General features: G+C 40.1%; 1 protein-coding gene across 2 annotated transcripts; it reads left to right on the top strand.

Annotated features, from left to right (window-relative positions):
- The first annotated feature begins 2,092 nt into the window (after positions 1-2,092).
- On the top strand, positions 2,093-12,471 carry LOC309713798 (uncharacterized protein). 2 transcript variants are annotated; one of them, XM_082545657.1, is made up of 4 exons: positions 2,093-2,589; positions 9,042-9,144; positions 10,140-10,736; positions 11,591-12,471. In XM_082545657.1, the coding sequence occupies exons 2-4, from the start codon at positions 9,127-9,129 to the stop codon at positions 12,314-12,316; spliced, it is 1,341 nt and encodes a 446-aa protein (XP_082401783.1). In that variant the 5' UTR covers positions 2,093-2,589; positions 9,042-9,126; the 3' UTR covers positions 12,317-12,471. The 2 variants fall into 2 exon arrangements, with proteins under 2 accessions (XP_082401783.1, XP_082401784.1); XM_082545658.1 differs by having other exon boundaries at positions 11,594-12,471.
- The last annotated feature ends 4,851 nt before the right edge of the window (positions 12,472-17,322 follow it).

The following is a 17,322-nucleotide window of genomic DNA, read 5'->3' on the forward strand; positions in this document are numbered from 1 at the left end:
AAACAGTCAGACTCCAAACTCCGCCATGGCCAAGACCAAAGAGCTTTCGAAGGACACCAGGAAAAGTATTGTAGACCTGCACCAGACTGGGAAGAGTGAATCTACAATAGGCAAGCAGCTTGGTGTGAAAAAATCAACTGTGGGAGCAATCATCAGAAAATGGAAGACATACAAGACCACTGATAATCTCCCTCGATCTGGGGCTCCACGCAAGATCTCATCCCGTGGGGTCAAAATGATCATGAGAACGGTGAGCAAAGATCCCAGAACCACACGGGGGGACCTGGTGAATGACCTGCAGAGAGCTGGGACCAAAGTAACAAAGGTCACCATCAGTAACACACTACAACGGCAGGGAATCAAATCCCGCAGTGCCAGACGTGTTCCGCTGCTGAAGCCAGTGCATGTCCAGGCCCGTCTGAAGTTTGCCAGAGAGCACATGGATGATACAGCAGAGGATTGGGAGAATGTCATGTGGTCAGATGAAACCAAAGTAGAACTTTTTGGTATAAACTCAACTCGTCGTGTTTGGAGGACGAAGAATACTGAGTTGCATCCCAAGAACACCATACCTACTGTGAAGCATGGGGGTGGAAACATCATGCTATGGGGCTGTTTTTCTGCCAAGGGGACAGGACGACTGATCCGTGTTAAGGACAGAATGAATGGGGCCATGTATCGTGAGATTTTGAGCCAAAACCTCCTTCCATCAGTGAGACCTTTGAAGATGAAACGAGGCTGGGTCTTCCAACATGACAATGATCCAAAACACACCGCCCGGGCAACAAAGGAGTGGCTCCGTAAGAAGCATTTGAAAGTCCCGGAGTGGCCTAGCCAGTCTCCAGACCTCAACCCCATAGAAAATCTGTGGCGGGAGTTGAAAGTCCGTGTTGCTCGGCGACAGCCCCAAAACATCACTGCTCTCGAGAAGATCTGCATGGAGGAATGGGCCAAAATACCAGCTACTGTGTGTGCAAACCTGGTAAAGACCTATAGTAAACGTTTGACCTCTGTTATTGCCAACAAAGGTTATGTTACAAAGTATTGAGTTGTATTTTTGTTATTGACCAAATACTTATTTTCCACCCTGATTTACCAATAAATTCTTTACAAATCCTACCATGTGGATTCATGGATTTTTTTTTTTCCACATTCTGTCTCTCACAGTTGAAGTGTACCTCTGGTGCAAATTACTGACCTCTGTCATCATTTTAGGTGGGGAACTTGCACAATCGGTGGCTGACTAAATACTTTTTTGCCCCACTGTATACTGTATAATGATATAAATAGCTCTGTGTCATTAGGCTATGGCACTGGTAAAAGATTTAGCGTCAAAAGAGGAATTAGGCAAGGGTGTGGAAGCCCTCCGTTGTTGTTCATAATGGTTGTGGAGATGCTCGCAATTCTAATTAAAAACAGCAGCGTTGCCGGAATTGAGATTATGGATAATTCTTTAATAATTAGTCAACTTGCGGATGACACTACTCTTTTCTTAAAAAATGAACATCAGATTCCCCTTGTAAAACAAATAATCACTACATTCTCAAAAGCTTCAGGCTTAAAGTTAAATTTAAATAAATGTGAATTATTGGCATTAAAGGAGTGTAATTCACAATTACTGTACGATATAAAGGTGAAGAAGGAGGTAAAATATTTGGGCATCACAATTTCAAAAGATCACAAAGTCTTAGAAAAAGTAAATATTTTAGATAATGTTGACATATGTAAGACAATCCTAAATAAGTGGTTACAAAGAGACATCACAATTTTTGGAAGAATATTATTAACCAAAATGGATAGTTTATCTAGATTTATATATCCAGCTTACTCTCTATCAATATCGAATAAAGTTATTAAAACAATGTAGATTCATCAGCCAGATGAAGTGTTTACTGACAATTGACAGTGTAAGCGGACATCATCATCACTATTCCAATCAATCTTCTCCACACAGACAAGCATAAACACACTCGACTATCACTAAATCAAATTTAACACATGTTTGTAATGACGCTCGTTCATTTTACAATAGGGCTCATTCGCTCAGTCAGCAGGTGGCAGTATCCTCGTATACTGGGGAGTAAACTGCCATTAAACAAAGAGAAGAAGAAAACCCCTGTACATGCGCGGCACGGATCGGGGAGTCCTGATCCGTAACGATCTTTTTATTTTTCGTTTTTGTCTACATTATATTGAAATGCTTTATTATTGGAAACATGTTAAGAGATACTTATTATTCTTAACATCTTAACAGATACTCTGACCCGTAACTATCGTAAAACGCTTCGACCGGAAGAAGACACCTTTCGCGCATGCGGGGTACCGATCGGGTTTCCGGTACGGATCGGGTAGTGACAGTGACAAGGCTGTTTTGTCAGAACACCGGATCCTATGGCCGCTGTAGCTGAGCTCGCTTTTCTTACGAGCTTCACGGATTACAAGGTCTTTTATTTGGTCGCAGAATAACCGGAGCTGGACTCCGGTGCGCCCTGTCCAGCTCGGGCGGTGAGGGAAGCACCTGCGCTCCGAAAACATCGACGAGGAGCTGAAAAAAGAAAGCTGTCGGGTGTGGGCCTTCAATGTCCTCAGGTAGTCTCACAAGTCGTATTTTCTGCCTTCTGCTGCGACCTTCCAAGTCTGCCACCTTGGATTTTAGCCAGTTGTTGTCTTTGCGAAGCGTAGAGCATTCGAACTCTAATTGGTCCAGACGTTGGTCAAATTCAGTGTATGTCGATTCCAAAGAATTAATGCGTTGACCGTGGTCCTGCACTGCAGACTGCACACTGTCTAACTTAGAGGACAAGTCCTGAAAGTAGGGCTGCTCAATTAATCGAATTTTAATCACGATTACGATCTGGAATTTCAACGATCATTAAAAATGACTGAGCCGATTATTAGCCCCTCCCTCATTTATTCGCGACACCTTAAAGGCCGGTCCGGGAAAATATTGTCGGGCATAAACCGTCCGTGGCGCAAAAAAGGTTGGAGACCGCTGATTAAGAGGACCCGAGGGAAGCTCGGAAAGCTAAGCAGAAGTTATTTGGAGAGTGACTACCGCTGTACGGCTGGTTGAAAAGAGAGTTTAAAAAAAAAAAACTTCAGTGGTGTTGCACACTATTTTATATTATTTTTTTTAAGTCATTGTTAACCCTTTAAAGCCGGTCAGAGCAGCACGCTCCGTGTTGTGTAACTATTTTTAAATCCCTGTAGAACCTGAACCGTGTAAGCTAGCGCAATAATTTGTTTTGCATATGAAACCGGAGGAGTTGTACTTACATCTGATGCCATCAGCTTGTCCTCGGTCACGGTTTCCTTCCACATATAGCTTTGCAAAAATTGCATAAAAAGCGCTTGCAGGAACAAAAACACAATATTCCAGAAACACGCTTTGCCGATCCATCAGCTGTTCGTAACACTTCCCAAGACTTTGTGGACTGGTGCCAGCTGAACTACCTCCAGATCAACGCCAGTAAAACCAAGGAACTGGTGGTAGACTTCCGCAGGCACAAGCATTCTCCACTGCAACCACTGAACATCCAAGGTATGGACATTGAGGCTGTGGACAGCTACAGGTACCTTGGTGTTCATCTGAACAACAGACTGGACTGGACTCATAACTCAGACGCCCTCTACAGGAAAGGGCAGAGCAGGCTGTACCTGCTGCGGAGACTCAGGTCGTTTGGAGTGGAGGGCCCACTCCTGAAGACCTTCTATGACTCTGTTGTGGCTTCTGCTATCTTTTATGGCGTGGTCTGCTGGGGCGGCAGCATCTCTGCTGGGGACAGGAAGAGACTGAACAGGGTGATCCGAAGGGCCTGCTCTGTTCTAGGATGCCCTCTGGACCCAGTGGAGGTGGTGAGTGACAGGAGAACGGCGGCTAAGCTGTCATCCCTGATGGACAACATCTCCCACCCCATGCAGCAGACTGTGACAGCACTGAGCAGCTCCTTCAGTGGGAGACTGCGGCACCCACGGTGTGGGACGGAGAGATTTCGCAGGTCTTTCCTCCCCACTGCTGTCAGACTCCATAATAAAGACTTTAACTGATCAAGCACACACATCCATACATATGCAATAATACCAAGTGCAATAATCCTTTCTGTCATCGTTGTATTTTTACTCAGTTGTATATAGTATTTGTATTTGTATTCTATTTTTATCTTATTGTATATTTATTTTATTTTATTCTACTGTATATAGTATTTTATTTTATTCTATTCTGTACAGTTGTGTACTGTATTTATTCTTATTGTATTCTAATTTTTGCCTCATAACTTTTGCACTGTCCACTTCCTGCTGTGACAAAACAAATTTCCCACGTGTGGGACTAATAAAGGTTATCTTATCTTATCTTATCTTCCCACAGTGAAATGATGCACATGCTGTTTTCTTTGCAAATTTGCATCATAGGATTGTTTTTTGTTTTTCCTGCAGTATATAAAAACTGTATCTCCAAAATAAAACTATGAAGACACTCAAAATAAATTTCCTGTTGTTGTAAACTATTTTTTGCAACTTTATTGTATTTAAAGTTTTGAGGGATAAGCCTCTTAAATTTCTCCAAGTAGAAATATATGTAAACAAAACAAAAGCGATTTTCAATTTTTTTTGTAGTTTATTGCACTTTTTTGCAATTTATGTAATTACTATGGACTTAATGCATACATATTATTAAAATATGGGCTATAACAGTTGTATTGATGTATAGCAACTTGAAATGCTCCCACAAATGGCACTACAGCATGTAAAAAAAATAATATAAGCTCTGGTGGACTTGGTTCTATAGTAGGTCTTAAAGGGTTAAATAAATATCGTCAAATAATCGTGATCTCAATTTCAGTGAAAATAATCGTGATTATCATTTTTGCCATAATCGAGCAGCCCTACCTGAAAGGATGACTTGAAGTCCGCTAGCAATGCAGCTCTATGCTCCTCAAGCATTAAACTAATCTCGGCTGCAGTTACAGGCGCCGCAGGTGTCGAGGTTTTTCGGTCTCGGTCTTGTTTGCCCTTTGACTTTGACATTCTTTAAATCTTCGGTAGTCGACAAAGGCAAAATACATCCAAAACTGGGAATCAAAATCTCAAAGAAGTAGGTTCGTTAGGTAAATGCTGAGCCGTGTAGCGGAGCGGACCTAAAACACGTCTACCCAGTCAACCATGAAGGAAAACAGTCTGTGGTCGTCCGAGTTTGGTGATTTTTGTGTCACAGGTCTACGTGTTTAATACAGGGACTTCCACAGCCTTTTCAACAGCGCTGCGGACCGCGGGGTGGGGGCGGGCAGTGTTTTGGAAATGACAGTCTTCATTACAAAGCTTTCTTCGTTATGAATTAGCATAGATGTTTTTATTGAACATTTGAAGAACTAGCAAAAAAAACAAACTCTTGTAGAGGACATAAAGTCAGAGATAGAAAAGACAAGGAGCAGGTGCATCTAGTACAGGTAGAGCTGCTGCAAAAACCCACAGAGCCCAGCAGCCAGCAACAAATTCTGGATCCTTTGCTCTTAGTTAGCAGTTAGCATTAGCAGCACATCCTGTGTCCGATGTGAAAGGACTTTTATGCTGCGCACTGTGACTCACAGCAATGGTCCCGGGTCAGCCCTGACTTTGTGTTAAGCTAATCCTAAAGTAATAATGGTATTTCTAACCACTGATATACCACAACTTTATCCTTTCAACAGCTACTGAAAGTTAGGGGACCTAGCTGCTATCGGATATTAATATAGAGATCCTCCAGCTTCAAACTGTATAGGGCTTTGGAGTTGACGTCACGCCGCAATGCATTGTGGGAGTGCAGCGCCATTTTCGGGGTCTACGAATCAAAACAAACACACTGTGTTGGAACGACGACTACAAGAAAGATGCTTAAAAGCAGCTCAAAAGAGAATGAACTGTATAGACACCGATTGCGTGCAGAGGCAAAGCAGCGGTACTTGCAGAAAATAGTGTGCATTGGAAATGTGGACCCGTATGAAATACGGCTGTGGTGTAGAAACCCTGAAGACCAACTGCTATTGACGTAGCCTGACATATTTTCGTACCTTGTCTGTGGAGTCAGCGCGTACAAGTCGTCATTCAAACAAAGGGAAGTCAGCTTGATTACTGCGTGTGAAATGCGTTTGATTTCCCTGCAAACATTCAGATTAGTGCAGCATAAATTCATTCATGAGGGGAAATTACAGTGAGAACATGTGGAGGCTGTTATGTATGGAACGCCAGGACTGCCATAATGAATTAATTAAATACACCATTAAAAAATTTATTAAATGTGGCAATAATTAATTAAAATCGGAAATAATTAATTACATAAATATTTATGACACATGTAATTAATTAATTATTGACACATTTAATTAATTATTGACACATTTAACCCTTTAGAGCCGATCGGAGCGGGCACGCTCTGTTTTGCGTAACTATTTTTAAATCCCGGTAGCACTGCAACCACGTAAGCTAGCGCAATAATTTTTTTTGCATATGAAACCGGAGGAGTTGTACTTACATCTTATGCCATCAGCTTGTCCTAGGTCACGGTTTCCTTCCACATAAAGCTTTGCAAAAACTGCATAAAAAGCACTTACAGCAACAAAAACATAATATTCCAGAAACACACTTTGCCAATCCGATCAGCGGTTTGTAACACTTCTTACGTTGGAATAGACGTCAGCGCGAACTTTTGCATGTCCGCCATTACCTGCCCGAAACCGGGAGTGACGTCATTTGTATGTAGTATTTTTTTTACCATCAGGGCCTCAGGGCCTATACTGGTATTTTTAAAAGTTATCTTTGACTTTATGACTTTCTGTGTCGTTTCTGGGATGCTTAGGACTCATATTGCACTGCTGGAAATAGTTTATTTTGATGCATATGCTGCTTTTTTGCAAATTTGCATTATAATATTTATTTTAGTTTTTCCTGCAGTATATGAAAATTGGTGTATTTCAAAAATAATACTACGAAGACACTCAAAATAAATTTCCTGTGGTAGGAAACTATTTTGTGCAACTTTTTTGTATTTACAGTTTTGAGGGATAAGCCTCTTAAATTTCTCTAACTAGAAATATATGTTAAAAAAGCAAAAACGATTTTCAATTTTTTTGTAGTTTATTGCACTTTTTTGCAATTTATGTAATTACTATGCACTTAATGAATACATATTATTAAAATCTGGGCTATAATTGTTGTATTGATGTATAGCAACTTGAAATGCTCCCAAAAATGGCTCCACAGCATGAAAAATATAATATAAGCTCTGCCGGACTTGGTTCTATGGTAGGTCTTAAAGGGTTAATTAATTATTGACACATTTAATTATTTCTTTATTTCACATTTTAATTAATTATTGCACAGTTGACACCTTCAGGTCTCACCATGAAATAATTTTATCTGTCAACCTCACCCATCAAACTCAGGGGGCGGGGCTAACGCTGATTGAGTCAAAACCATTGCTTTGGCCTGGTGGCCATTGTTTTTAGCACACAACAACCGGCATGTGGAAACTAACAGAACTGAACTTTGAAAAACCCTGTTTGTGTGTCACCAAATACCGTTTTAATATCTTTTTAGCCGAGAATGTAGTGGTTTAATCTTCATGTGTCTGGTCGGTTTGTCAACGATTTCGGAGATGTTTGCCCAGTCTCACGGCAAAGCGTGGATAGACCCGTTCGCCTCGCAAGCAATCGAGCTGTTATTACCACCGACAAAGCTCAGGCCCCGGTACACAGCTGTAATAACCCCCGCTGACACTGACTTCTTTTACTGAGTTTATATTTATCGGTGTTTTATTTCCTGATGTTCTTATGTGTCCTACGTGTTTCAGTCGCCAATTCTGAATTAGGGCTGGGCCATATTATACCGTTCACGATAATACCGGTATAATGTTAGGCAACGATAGGAAAATTTTTGAATGCAGCTAGCTAACCAAGCTAGCTAGCGCCACCCTTCATCCATTTAAGGTAACTTAAATTCCAAAAATTCCGACATGTTGGCATTAAAAGCGCTATAATAAAATACATTTATGAGAAATATAAAAATAAATGTATTCCAGGCTAAAACACAGCTGCCTTTTTCTTATCAGGGCAAAGTTGTGTCGGCCCACAGGGCATGTGATTGTAAAAACTGGCCTCATTGTGAGAGGCCTGTTATTAGAATCATTTCAAAGATTATTTGATATATACTGATCAGTATTCAGCGAGTGAGTCTGCTTAACTGTTAGCAAAATAATAATGATAGGCCAGAGATACCAGAGATGCATTTTTAAAACAAATACAGCCTCGGCCCCTAAGAGGGGATCTGTGCTCTAATTTTATCACATTTAGAAGTACTGCTGATTTTTTAAGCTCCATAATTTTTTGGAGGGTGAGATAATTTTCATGTTTGCAAACAAAACTGAAATGGAGGAACAAAGATAAATAGAATAGAATACAATAGAATAGTTTTTGTTATTTTCATTGTACATATTTAACTAAATTGTGGGTGCTCCATACCAACTGTGCTTGGAAAACATTATAAATAGTAAGACAGCTAGAATAAATGACAGAGAGGAGGAGTAAATACAAAGAGGAGGAAGGCACACATTAGAGGACAGGTTTCAGAATACTTGAAAGTAGTGCAGTGGACTTGATCCATGTATAGAATCCAAGTGTGAGTGGACTGAGTGATGAGGGTTATTCAGATCATGGCTCAGATTTCTACACCCACTCAGACAGGATAATCTTGTACGGCACACCTGATCATTTCTCACGGCACACGTATGTGCCCCACGGCACAGTGGTTTGGAAACACTGTACTAGTTTTTGCAGCTCCATTGATTGTTTTGTGTTTGTTTTTGGCCAGGACATTCTTTAAACAGGAATTGCTCTCCTGGTACTGGTGTGCCATACTGCTAAATTTGGTATCGGTGCTCAAACCTTTTGTGTTTATTTCAACCAAGTTGCCCACCCAGGGAAGCTAAATATTTGTTCTTTGTGTTCTCAAATGAACATATGAGACACTTCAGTGCAGTGTGGAGTCTAACAAAGATCTGTTTTGTGTCCCAGCTGATCAGCAGGAGGAGAAGAGTCTGACGGAGCAGCAGAGGAACAACAGCTACTTGGACTCAGCTCAGCCACTGCAGAGAAAACAATGGGCTCAACACAGAAGGTGACAGAAACTAGTGTTACGAAATACTCCATTAAAAGCTGAAGTACCGATATATGTTTTATGCTAAACTAACTGAACCTTGTGCTATATTAATGTAATGTAATAATAATGTAATAATACAATGCAGTAAACAGTAAACTTACCTGCTTATCCTGCACTAACCTGCAGAGGATTTTTACAGCAGTCTTTAAATCACACTGAGACAAAATGCACATAAAGAGTTTTGTGTTTGCTGATATTTGTTGAGCTGATAGAAACGCTGCCACATAAAAAATATTACTCCATTTTTTCTTTGTTGTCTTTGTATTGCTAGATGTTGAAATACCGCGACTGCACCTTATCAGCACCTGCAGTCGTTCAGGTTTTGTGCCAAAAAACAAACACCGGCCCAATTTAACCCCTGACTAAAGCACACAGTTTTGCCTCTTTCATCTCTCATGATTAGTACATTATCATGATTGGATTTCACATGTTACTGTTTAGGCTCTAATCAATTTGATCTTTGATACCTGCAGTGATGAAATAACTCTCCTCAAATGCCTTAAACCAGAAGTAACAAGCCTATTTTGAAAAAGTAAGGAGTAGAAAATACAGATATAATTTTTTTAATGTAGAGAGTAAAAAGTAAAAAAAAAAACCCTCAGGTTTCAGACTCTGACATCATCCTGCACTGAACCAAGCTAGTAACTGTTACATTTGATTCATTATCATTGAATAAATTAGACAATTAGCATTAATATTTGTGTACAAGCAGGAGGGATGGGCATGATTTTAGAGTGTTTACAGTCATTAATTATCTTTAATTATCTTTAACAGCAGGTTGGATGTAATGTGTTACTACTACCAGTAGGTGGGGATAAGAGACCTTTAAGGTGTTTGGTGCCACACTCCACCTTCAGGATTAAAACTAGTGTTAATGGAGGGAGTTTGAAGCTTCAGTTTGTTTAATGACTGCATTTCACTCACTGCCTCTGTTTGTATCTCTGTCACTGCAGGACCAACGTGGACCGAGAGGTCAGCGCTCTCAGGAGGCCGACAAACCTCACAGAAGAAAGAGAGAGAAAAAATACACCTGTGACGAGTGTGGGAATGATTTTACTTTGAAGTCTGAACTAAAACAACATCAGCTCATCCACACTGGAGAGAGACTGTTCAGCTGTGACTTGTGTGGAAAGTCGTTTTCCTGGAAGAAAGCCCTAAAAACACACCAAGTCATCCACAGTGGAGTTAAAACTTACAGCTGTGATCAGTGCGGCAAAGCTTTTACTCAAAAGATCAGCTTACAGAGACATCTAGTTACCCACTCTGGAGTTAAGGCATACAGCTGTGACTTCTGTGGAAAAACCTTCAGCCAGCTACGGAGCCGAAATATACACCTACGCATTCACACCGGAGAAGATGTGTACTGGTGTGATCAGTGTGGCAAATACTTTACAACAGACACACACTTACAAAGCCACATGTTTACCCACACTGAGGAGAGACCTTATCAATGTGACCTGTGTGAGAAGACTTTTAAAACTCCACAGTACCTGAGAAAACACCAACAGATCCACACCAGAAAGAGACTCTACAAGTGCAGTTACTGTGAGGTATGTATTTTTATTTTATTCTTGTAAGTTCAGTCTGACTGTTTGGAACAAGTCTGCTCATTAAATTGTGTTAGCATGTTAGCACTGCTACTGCACCGAAGAGTAGCTCTGAGCCATTATTCAAGTTTTAATTTCAGTTATGATTTTTGCTTACACGATCATAAGAAAAACAAAAAGTCCTGAAAACTGATATGATGCTGTTATTGAATCTTCAGGCAGTTTCATGGTATATCATAGTGTTGTTATTATTTGTGTATAAATGGCCTTTGGTTTACAGCAGCTCATTCCTCTGTCAGGTGTAAATGGAATAATATAAAACTTAAATTAAGTACAAAACCAAACCATTCAGTAATCTTCTGATATGGTTAACAAAGTTGTATCGTTACGTAATGTTTCGTAGTATTGTAGCTGTAGTATCATTGCTTTCATATAACTTTAGTACTTTTAGTGTTAAAATAGCCATTTAATGTTATAATTTCAGTGTCATTGGGGGTAATAGTGTTTTTTTGTGTCCCAGTCAGCTGAGTGTTATAACTGCACAATTACAGTGTTTTTAATGCAGTATTAAATCAGTATTATTGCAGTGTTACAGTAGTTTAGCACTATGTGGGTACCCTAAAAACATTAGTGTGGTAGTACTTAAGTGTAAGTCAGATGTTACTGTAATATTAAATAAGTATTGCTGTAGTATTATGGTGGTAGTATTGTAGTTATTGTAGCCCAGTAAACTGAGTGTGTTAATTGAAACAATTAAAATATAATTGGACGTCTGCAGAGATGCTCTTTATTTCAGGCGACGTTCAGGATAAAAGTGTTGAAGGACTGACTTACACTGTCTTTGTGTCTTTGTTTAGAAGCAGAGCGACACAGATGGATCCACTTTTCAACCCTGTCATCGCTGTGGTGGTGGGAAAGACTTTCGTTGTGACATCTGTGGAAAAACTTTCAGTCAGCAAGCTGGCCTAAAAATACATCAACATAAACACACTGGAGACAAACTGAAATACTGCAAAGAATGTGGGAGAAGCTTCCCCACATCAGGTGACTTAAAACGACACAAACTCTTTCACAGTGGTGTCAAAAAGCACCTCTGTGATCAGTGTGGGTCATCCTTCACCACTGCAGGTCACCTTAAAACACACAAACGAGTCCACACAGGAGAGAAACCATACAAGTGCAGACACTGTGACAAAAGCTTCTCACGTTCAGATAATTGTAACGAGCATGAACGTACACACATGGAAGGAAACTACAGCTGTGAGCAGTGTGACAAGAGCTTCAAAAATCTCAGTTCATACTCTGCACACAAACGATCCCACGTTACTAATAAACTGTTTCACTGTTACCAATGTGCCAAAACATTCACTTCATTATCTGCTTTGTGCAAACATCAGCGCGATCACGCAGGGCTGAAATCGTTCCCATCACAGGATGACGGTGAATCTGAAGAGAGAGAAACATCCTCTTCTGGTTTCAGGGTCCAACTTAACCCTTTAGAGCCGGTCGGAGCGGACACGCTCTGTTTTGCTCCACAGAGTTCAGATAGACTCTGCTGTAAAGATCTAATGAGACAGCTATGAATGAAAATGTTCCCGTAGTTCCATTTGAATCTTTGTAAACTGTTCTTCTGTGGTGTTTGTGTTCAGTGTTTTCCTTCTTTTTTTCTCAACAGTTCAATGAAAAATCAGTTCCCTGTTCTCAAGTTTTTATTGAATTAATTTTGTTAAATAAAGTTGTTAAATAATGTTAAAAAATGTTAAATAAAGAAAAAGTTTAATGACAAAGATTTTGAGCCATGATGTCATTTCCTGTATTTCAGAGTAAAGACTGAAGTGACAAATGGAAACATGTTTACAGTCAGAGTCTGATGATCTGTTTTCAGTGGCACAGATGGAGGTTTATCAGAGGAGGGGACTTGGCTGCTCTCCACTCACACTGAACAGGGTTCCTGCAGCTTATTAAAAATCTGTCCTGAAAGTTATGAAAAATAAGATCTTTAAAAATTTTTATCAAACTTGCTGTAGGTATGAAACTTCTGATTTTCTGTTTAACCCTTGGATGCACAACCTACCAATACCTACACTCTTCCATGAGTGGGGTCAAAAATGACCCCAAATAGAAATAATGCATTTTGCTACAAACTTGGTTGTTATTCTTCAAAATCTTCAAAACAAAGAGTTGTAACATTCTCATATTTGAGGTATTCCTCATAAAACATGTTTGTGACATGAGGCACTTCGCATTTTTATTTGTTTTTTCATTAATTTTAAGAAATCGCAGTTTTTGTATCACTTGTATCACTTTTGTATGCTTGCTCTGCATATACTGCAGAAGCTGGGTCTTCCCTCTGAAAGGCACAAGTTGTTCATCCACTGTAACACAATCACTAGGGATGAATTTCTGCCTGCACTTGACCAGGAACAGGCCCCATATGTAGCGGAAAGCTGCCATGTGGTTTGTTTTCAGTCGGTAGGCTCTGGTCCTCTTGTCATCAAAGTGCAAGAAACGGTCAATATCTTTAAATCTTTGAATTGACATAGTGGCCTTATACAATGGGTTATGCAGAGGACTCCCAAAAAACACACCAACTTGTACATCCCAGTTCTTCTCACTTCCTGCAAAAATGGTCAATCAAATGAAGGCCAGGAGCTTTTGTTTGATTACATTTTTCCACTCTTTTCCCCTGTCTGTGGCTACTCTTTCTGCCTCCATGTTTGTGCATGTCAGCACCTCTTCTATTATATTATCAGACATGAACATCTTCCATGCATTTACTGGGGAGAAAGTACTAGACCCAGGTGCAAGCCCTGGCCAACTAATTCAGAATATTGTGGCTAGAGCAGTAAGAGGGGCTCATTGTGTTAGACTCAATATCCATTTCCTCTTCAGAGGACTCCTCTGTATCTGACTAGTCTTGTTCGGGGGGAGGGGGACGACAATAGTCTGGGTCCTCTATATCTGAGATGTCAAATTCTGAGTCAATGCCTCTGATGGGCTCTTCATCCCATCTGTCCTGGATCATTTGTAGGGCACACCTGAAGACCACTTATGTGCAGCCCTGACTTTAAATCGTGTATGTTACTGTGTAAAAATTTATTCTTGATCCATCAGAAGTGTAAGTGGGACAGTCAGAGGTGCTAAGAATGAAAGTTTCATAGAAAATTCCATAGGAACTGCTTGGGGTAATTTTTGACCCCACTTGTGGAAGAGTGGGGTAGTGATACAAAAACTGCATTTTTTTAAAAATTAATGAAAAAATAAATAAAAATGCAAATGGCCTCATGTTACAAACATATTTTATGAGGAATACCTGGAATATGAATATATTACAACTTTGCATTTTAAAGATTTTGAAGAAAAACAAGCCGTGGGGTCATTTTTGATACCACGTGTGCATCTAAGGGTTAAGCTGTCAAAAAGATTCATTTTGGAGAATAATCTTTTAAAGTTGTGGTTTCACTTGCTCAATTTATCAGCGTTTCCTGATACAAGGCAGGATGGATCCATGCTTTTGTTGTTTAAGACAAATTCTGACACTAAAATCTGAGTGTTGCAGAAATTGAGACCCATCAGACCAGGCAGCATTTTTCAATCTTCTATCGTCCACTTTAGTTCAAAAATCATTTCATTTTCTATAAGAACGTCATTAAAAACCTGTGAGAGTGCTGTTTCAGTGGAATGTAAATGTTTAACACCAGACTAAAAAACCTCCATAATACCATTAGTATCAAAATTGTATTGAATTGGGTAAATACTATGTTCTGGGAGTTTTGAGATCGGTCTATAATTTGAGAAAACTGAGGGTTCAAGGACAGTTTTTTTAAATAAAGGATGTACAATTGCATGTTTAAAACCATCGCGAACCACACTAGAAGTCATACTGCTATTTATAACGGCAAGGACTGAAGTTCCAATCGAGGGAAAAACCTCTTTAAAGAGCCATGCAGGGATAACATCCGCAGGAGAATCAGAGGGTTTCATTTGTCTAACCAGCTCATTAAGAACTGTGAATGAAACAGGCTCAAACGAATGTAAAACAGCTGAGCAGAGAATAAACACTGATGGGTCATTTGTAGGAAGTACTATTGCTGACCTGACAGACTCGACCTTGTTTACAAAGAAATAAAGGAACTGATTACATGTGTCAGCAGAGGCTTCAGGGTTGTTTAGAGTAGAGCTGATAGTGTTAAAGAGAACACGGCGATTATGACAATTTAACACAATGATCTGAGAAAAATATCTGTTTCTCTCATTTTCACTGTATTCTGATCAAATTTCCAACATTCTTTTAACATTTCAAAAGAAACCTGCAATTTGTCTTTCTTCCACTTTCACTCTGCTCTCCTACACTGACGCCTGACTGCTCGGGTGGATTCATTTAACCAGGGCTGAGGAACACATTTTGAGAGCCTGGTTTTTAATGGGTTCACAGTGTTTAGGGTCTGAGTACAGGTTTCCTGGAACTGCAAAAGCAGCTCATCTGGGGTGGGCCCAATAAGTAATCTCGGGATCGGTAAAGATTTTCTTTATAAAAGTGGAGGAGAAGACAGCAGCGGCGGGGTGGAGCGCGAGCTTTAAACTCATGCACAAGAGAAATGTCAAATAAAACAGGTTTGTGATGAGAGAACACTGAATCCCACATTTCCAAATATAAAACAGATAAACCATATGATAACACCAGGTCAAGAGTCTGCTCCTGCTGGTGTGTAGGGCCTTCTACAAACTGTACAAGGTCAAAACACTGAATAAGATTTAAAAACTCCTGAGCAAGCAGTCCATCAGGGCAACAGACATGAATATTAAAATCACCAACTATTATAATCCGATCCTGTTTCGATACAATTTCAGCCCAAAACATGAAAAGTCATTTAAAAATCTTTGTTAAAGTTAGGCGCTGATAGATTACTGCACACACAACCGGTTGAGAGCGTCAAGGGTCAGATATGAGAAGTTCAACGCTGGAGGGGAAACCAGTACATGGAGTTGTTTGTAGTGAAAGTTCTTTTCTTAAAAACAGTCAATATTCCTCCTCCTCTACCTGATCTCCTTGGAGCATTAAGAAATGAGCAGTCGGAGGGTAACAGTTCAGAAATAAAGCTAGGCTCACCCACTCTCATCTGTGTCTCAGTCACAAACAGGAGATCCAATCCACTGGAAGAAAAAAAATTGTTTATAATGAACTCTTTATTTGCTAAAACCTCACATTTATCAGAGCCACCCTTGTTGGAGCTGGAGCCTGAGTAGAAGTTGTCTGTGTAGCCCACGTTAATGTGTGGAAATTCAAAAGGTTTATTCAACGACTCCCAAGACGCAAAAATCAGTGGCGAGCAGGGTTATGGACACCTCAGCCCAAAACAGGAACCAGCCAGGAGAAAACAGGATCCAGGAGACGCCTTTGGATGTGACAGAACTAGGGATGGGTATCGAAAACTTCTTGTTGAGAACCGGTTCCTACTGTTTCAATTCCTTGGAATTGTTTGCCATTTTTGCAAACGATTTCCTTAATGATTCCAGTCGCCCCGAATGACGTCACCACGTTGCGGAGCGTCATTTACCTGGCAGGAAACATGGCGGCTCAAACGCTAAAAAGTTTGATTATACTTTACGAGAACGGATGACAACAGGGCAACTTGCAATACTTGCCAAGTAGATATTTCATTTAAGGGAGGAAACACTACGAATATGCAAAAGCATTTGCTCACAAAACACGCGATAACCTTAAATGAATGTTGTGTTTTTAATTCCGCTCCGGACTCGTGAATCTCAACCCAGCAGCAGCAGTAACGTTTGCACGTCCTCTCCCGTTAATGCGGCAGGTAAATAATCAACTAACAGTGCATATTATGTTAGCGCGATCTGCCTTATTACAAAACCTGCCATTACTGTGCATTTAGGTGACCGTGATGAGAGAGACAGAGTCTGGCTGGATCAGATGCTGGCAGTTCTCGCTGCAGTCTACCGGTAGCGTCTCCTTTCAGGCCAGGATAGACGAATGTCACCGAGCAGTGACTGAGTTTGTGGTCAAAGCCTTGCACCCATTTGCCACAGCAGATGCCCCCGATTTTTGGTAAGTGAATGTGTTTAATTGTAGGCAGGGACATTACTGGATATTCTTGTGTAATTGCTACAGAATAATTTATGTTATACTTTGTTATTGCTACAGAAGAATATTTATTTCATTATTTTACATTTACAATTTTTTCCCGGGGACCCTGTGACACCCCATTGAAGTCTCACTGTTGGGTTTGTAGGGCCATGTTACTCCTAAATTTGTAAAAGATGTAAATGTAGATGTAAACCAAAGTTCTAAGCTAATCAACCTTAGTGTTCTCCTTTAAAAAAAAAAAAAGTTTATAGTCATTATGACGTCAGAAGAATTCAGAAACATTCCCCTATCTCCTTCTATGTCCTTCTATGGCTATGAACAACAACATGTTCCAGATGTTTCCACTCATGCTTTCTGGGAACTTAACCAATAGTGTGTTCATGAGTGTGTATTTTGTGAGTGTATGTCCAACAGGGAGCATGTCCTGAGACGACCTCCCTTTCCTTAATAAGTGTGTATGTGAACGTGTATGTGCATGTT

The sequence above is a fragment of the Aulonocara stuartgranti genome, assembly GCF_965226115.1.
Source record: "Aulonocara stuartgranti genome assembly, chromosome: 9".
Taxonomy (NCBI): Eukaryota; Metazoa; Chordata; class Actinopteri; order Cichliformes; family Cichlidae; genus Aulonocara; species Aulonocara stuartgranti.

Excerpts from the sequence above, each read along its gene's own strand:
- LOC309713798 (XM_082545657.1), top strand. Across the intron at positions 10,737-11,590 it reads ACAAGTGCAGTTACTGTGAG|AAGCAGAGCGACACAGATGG; the intron begins GTATGTATTTTT and ends GTCTTTGTTTAG.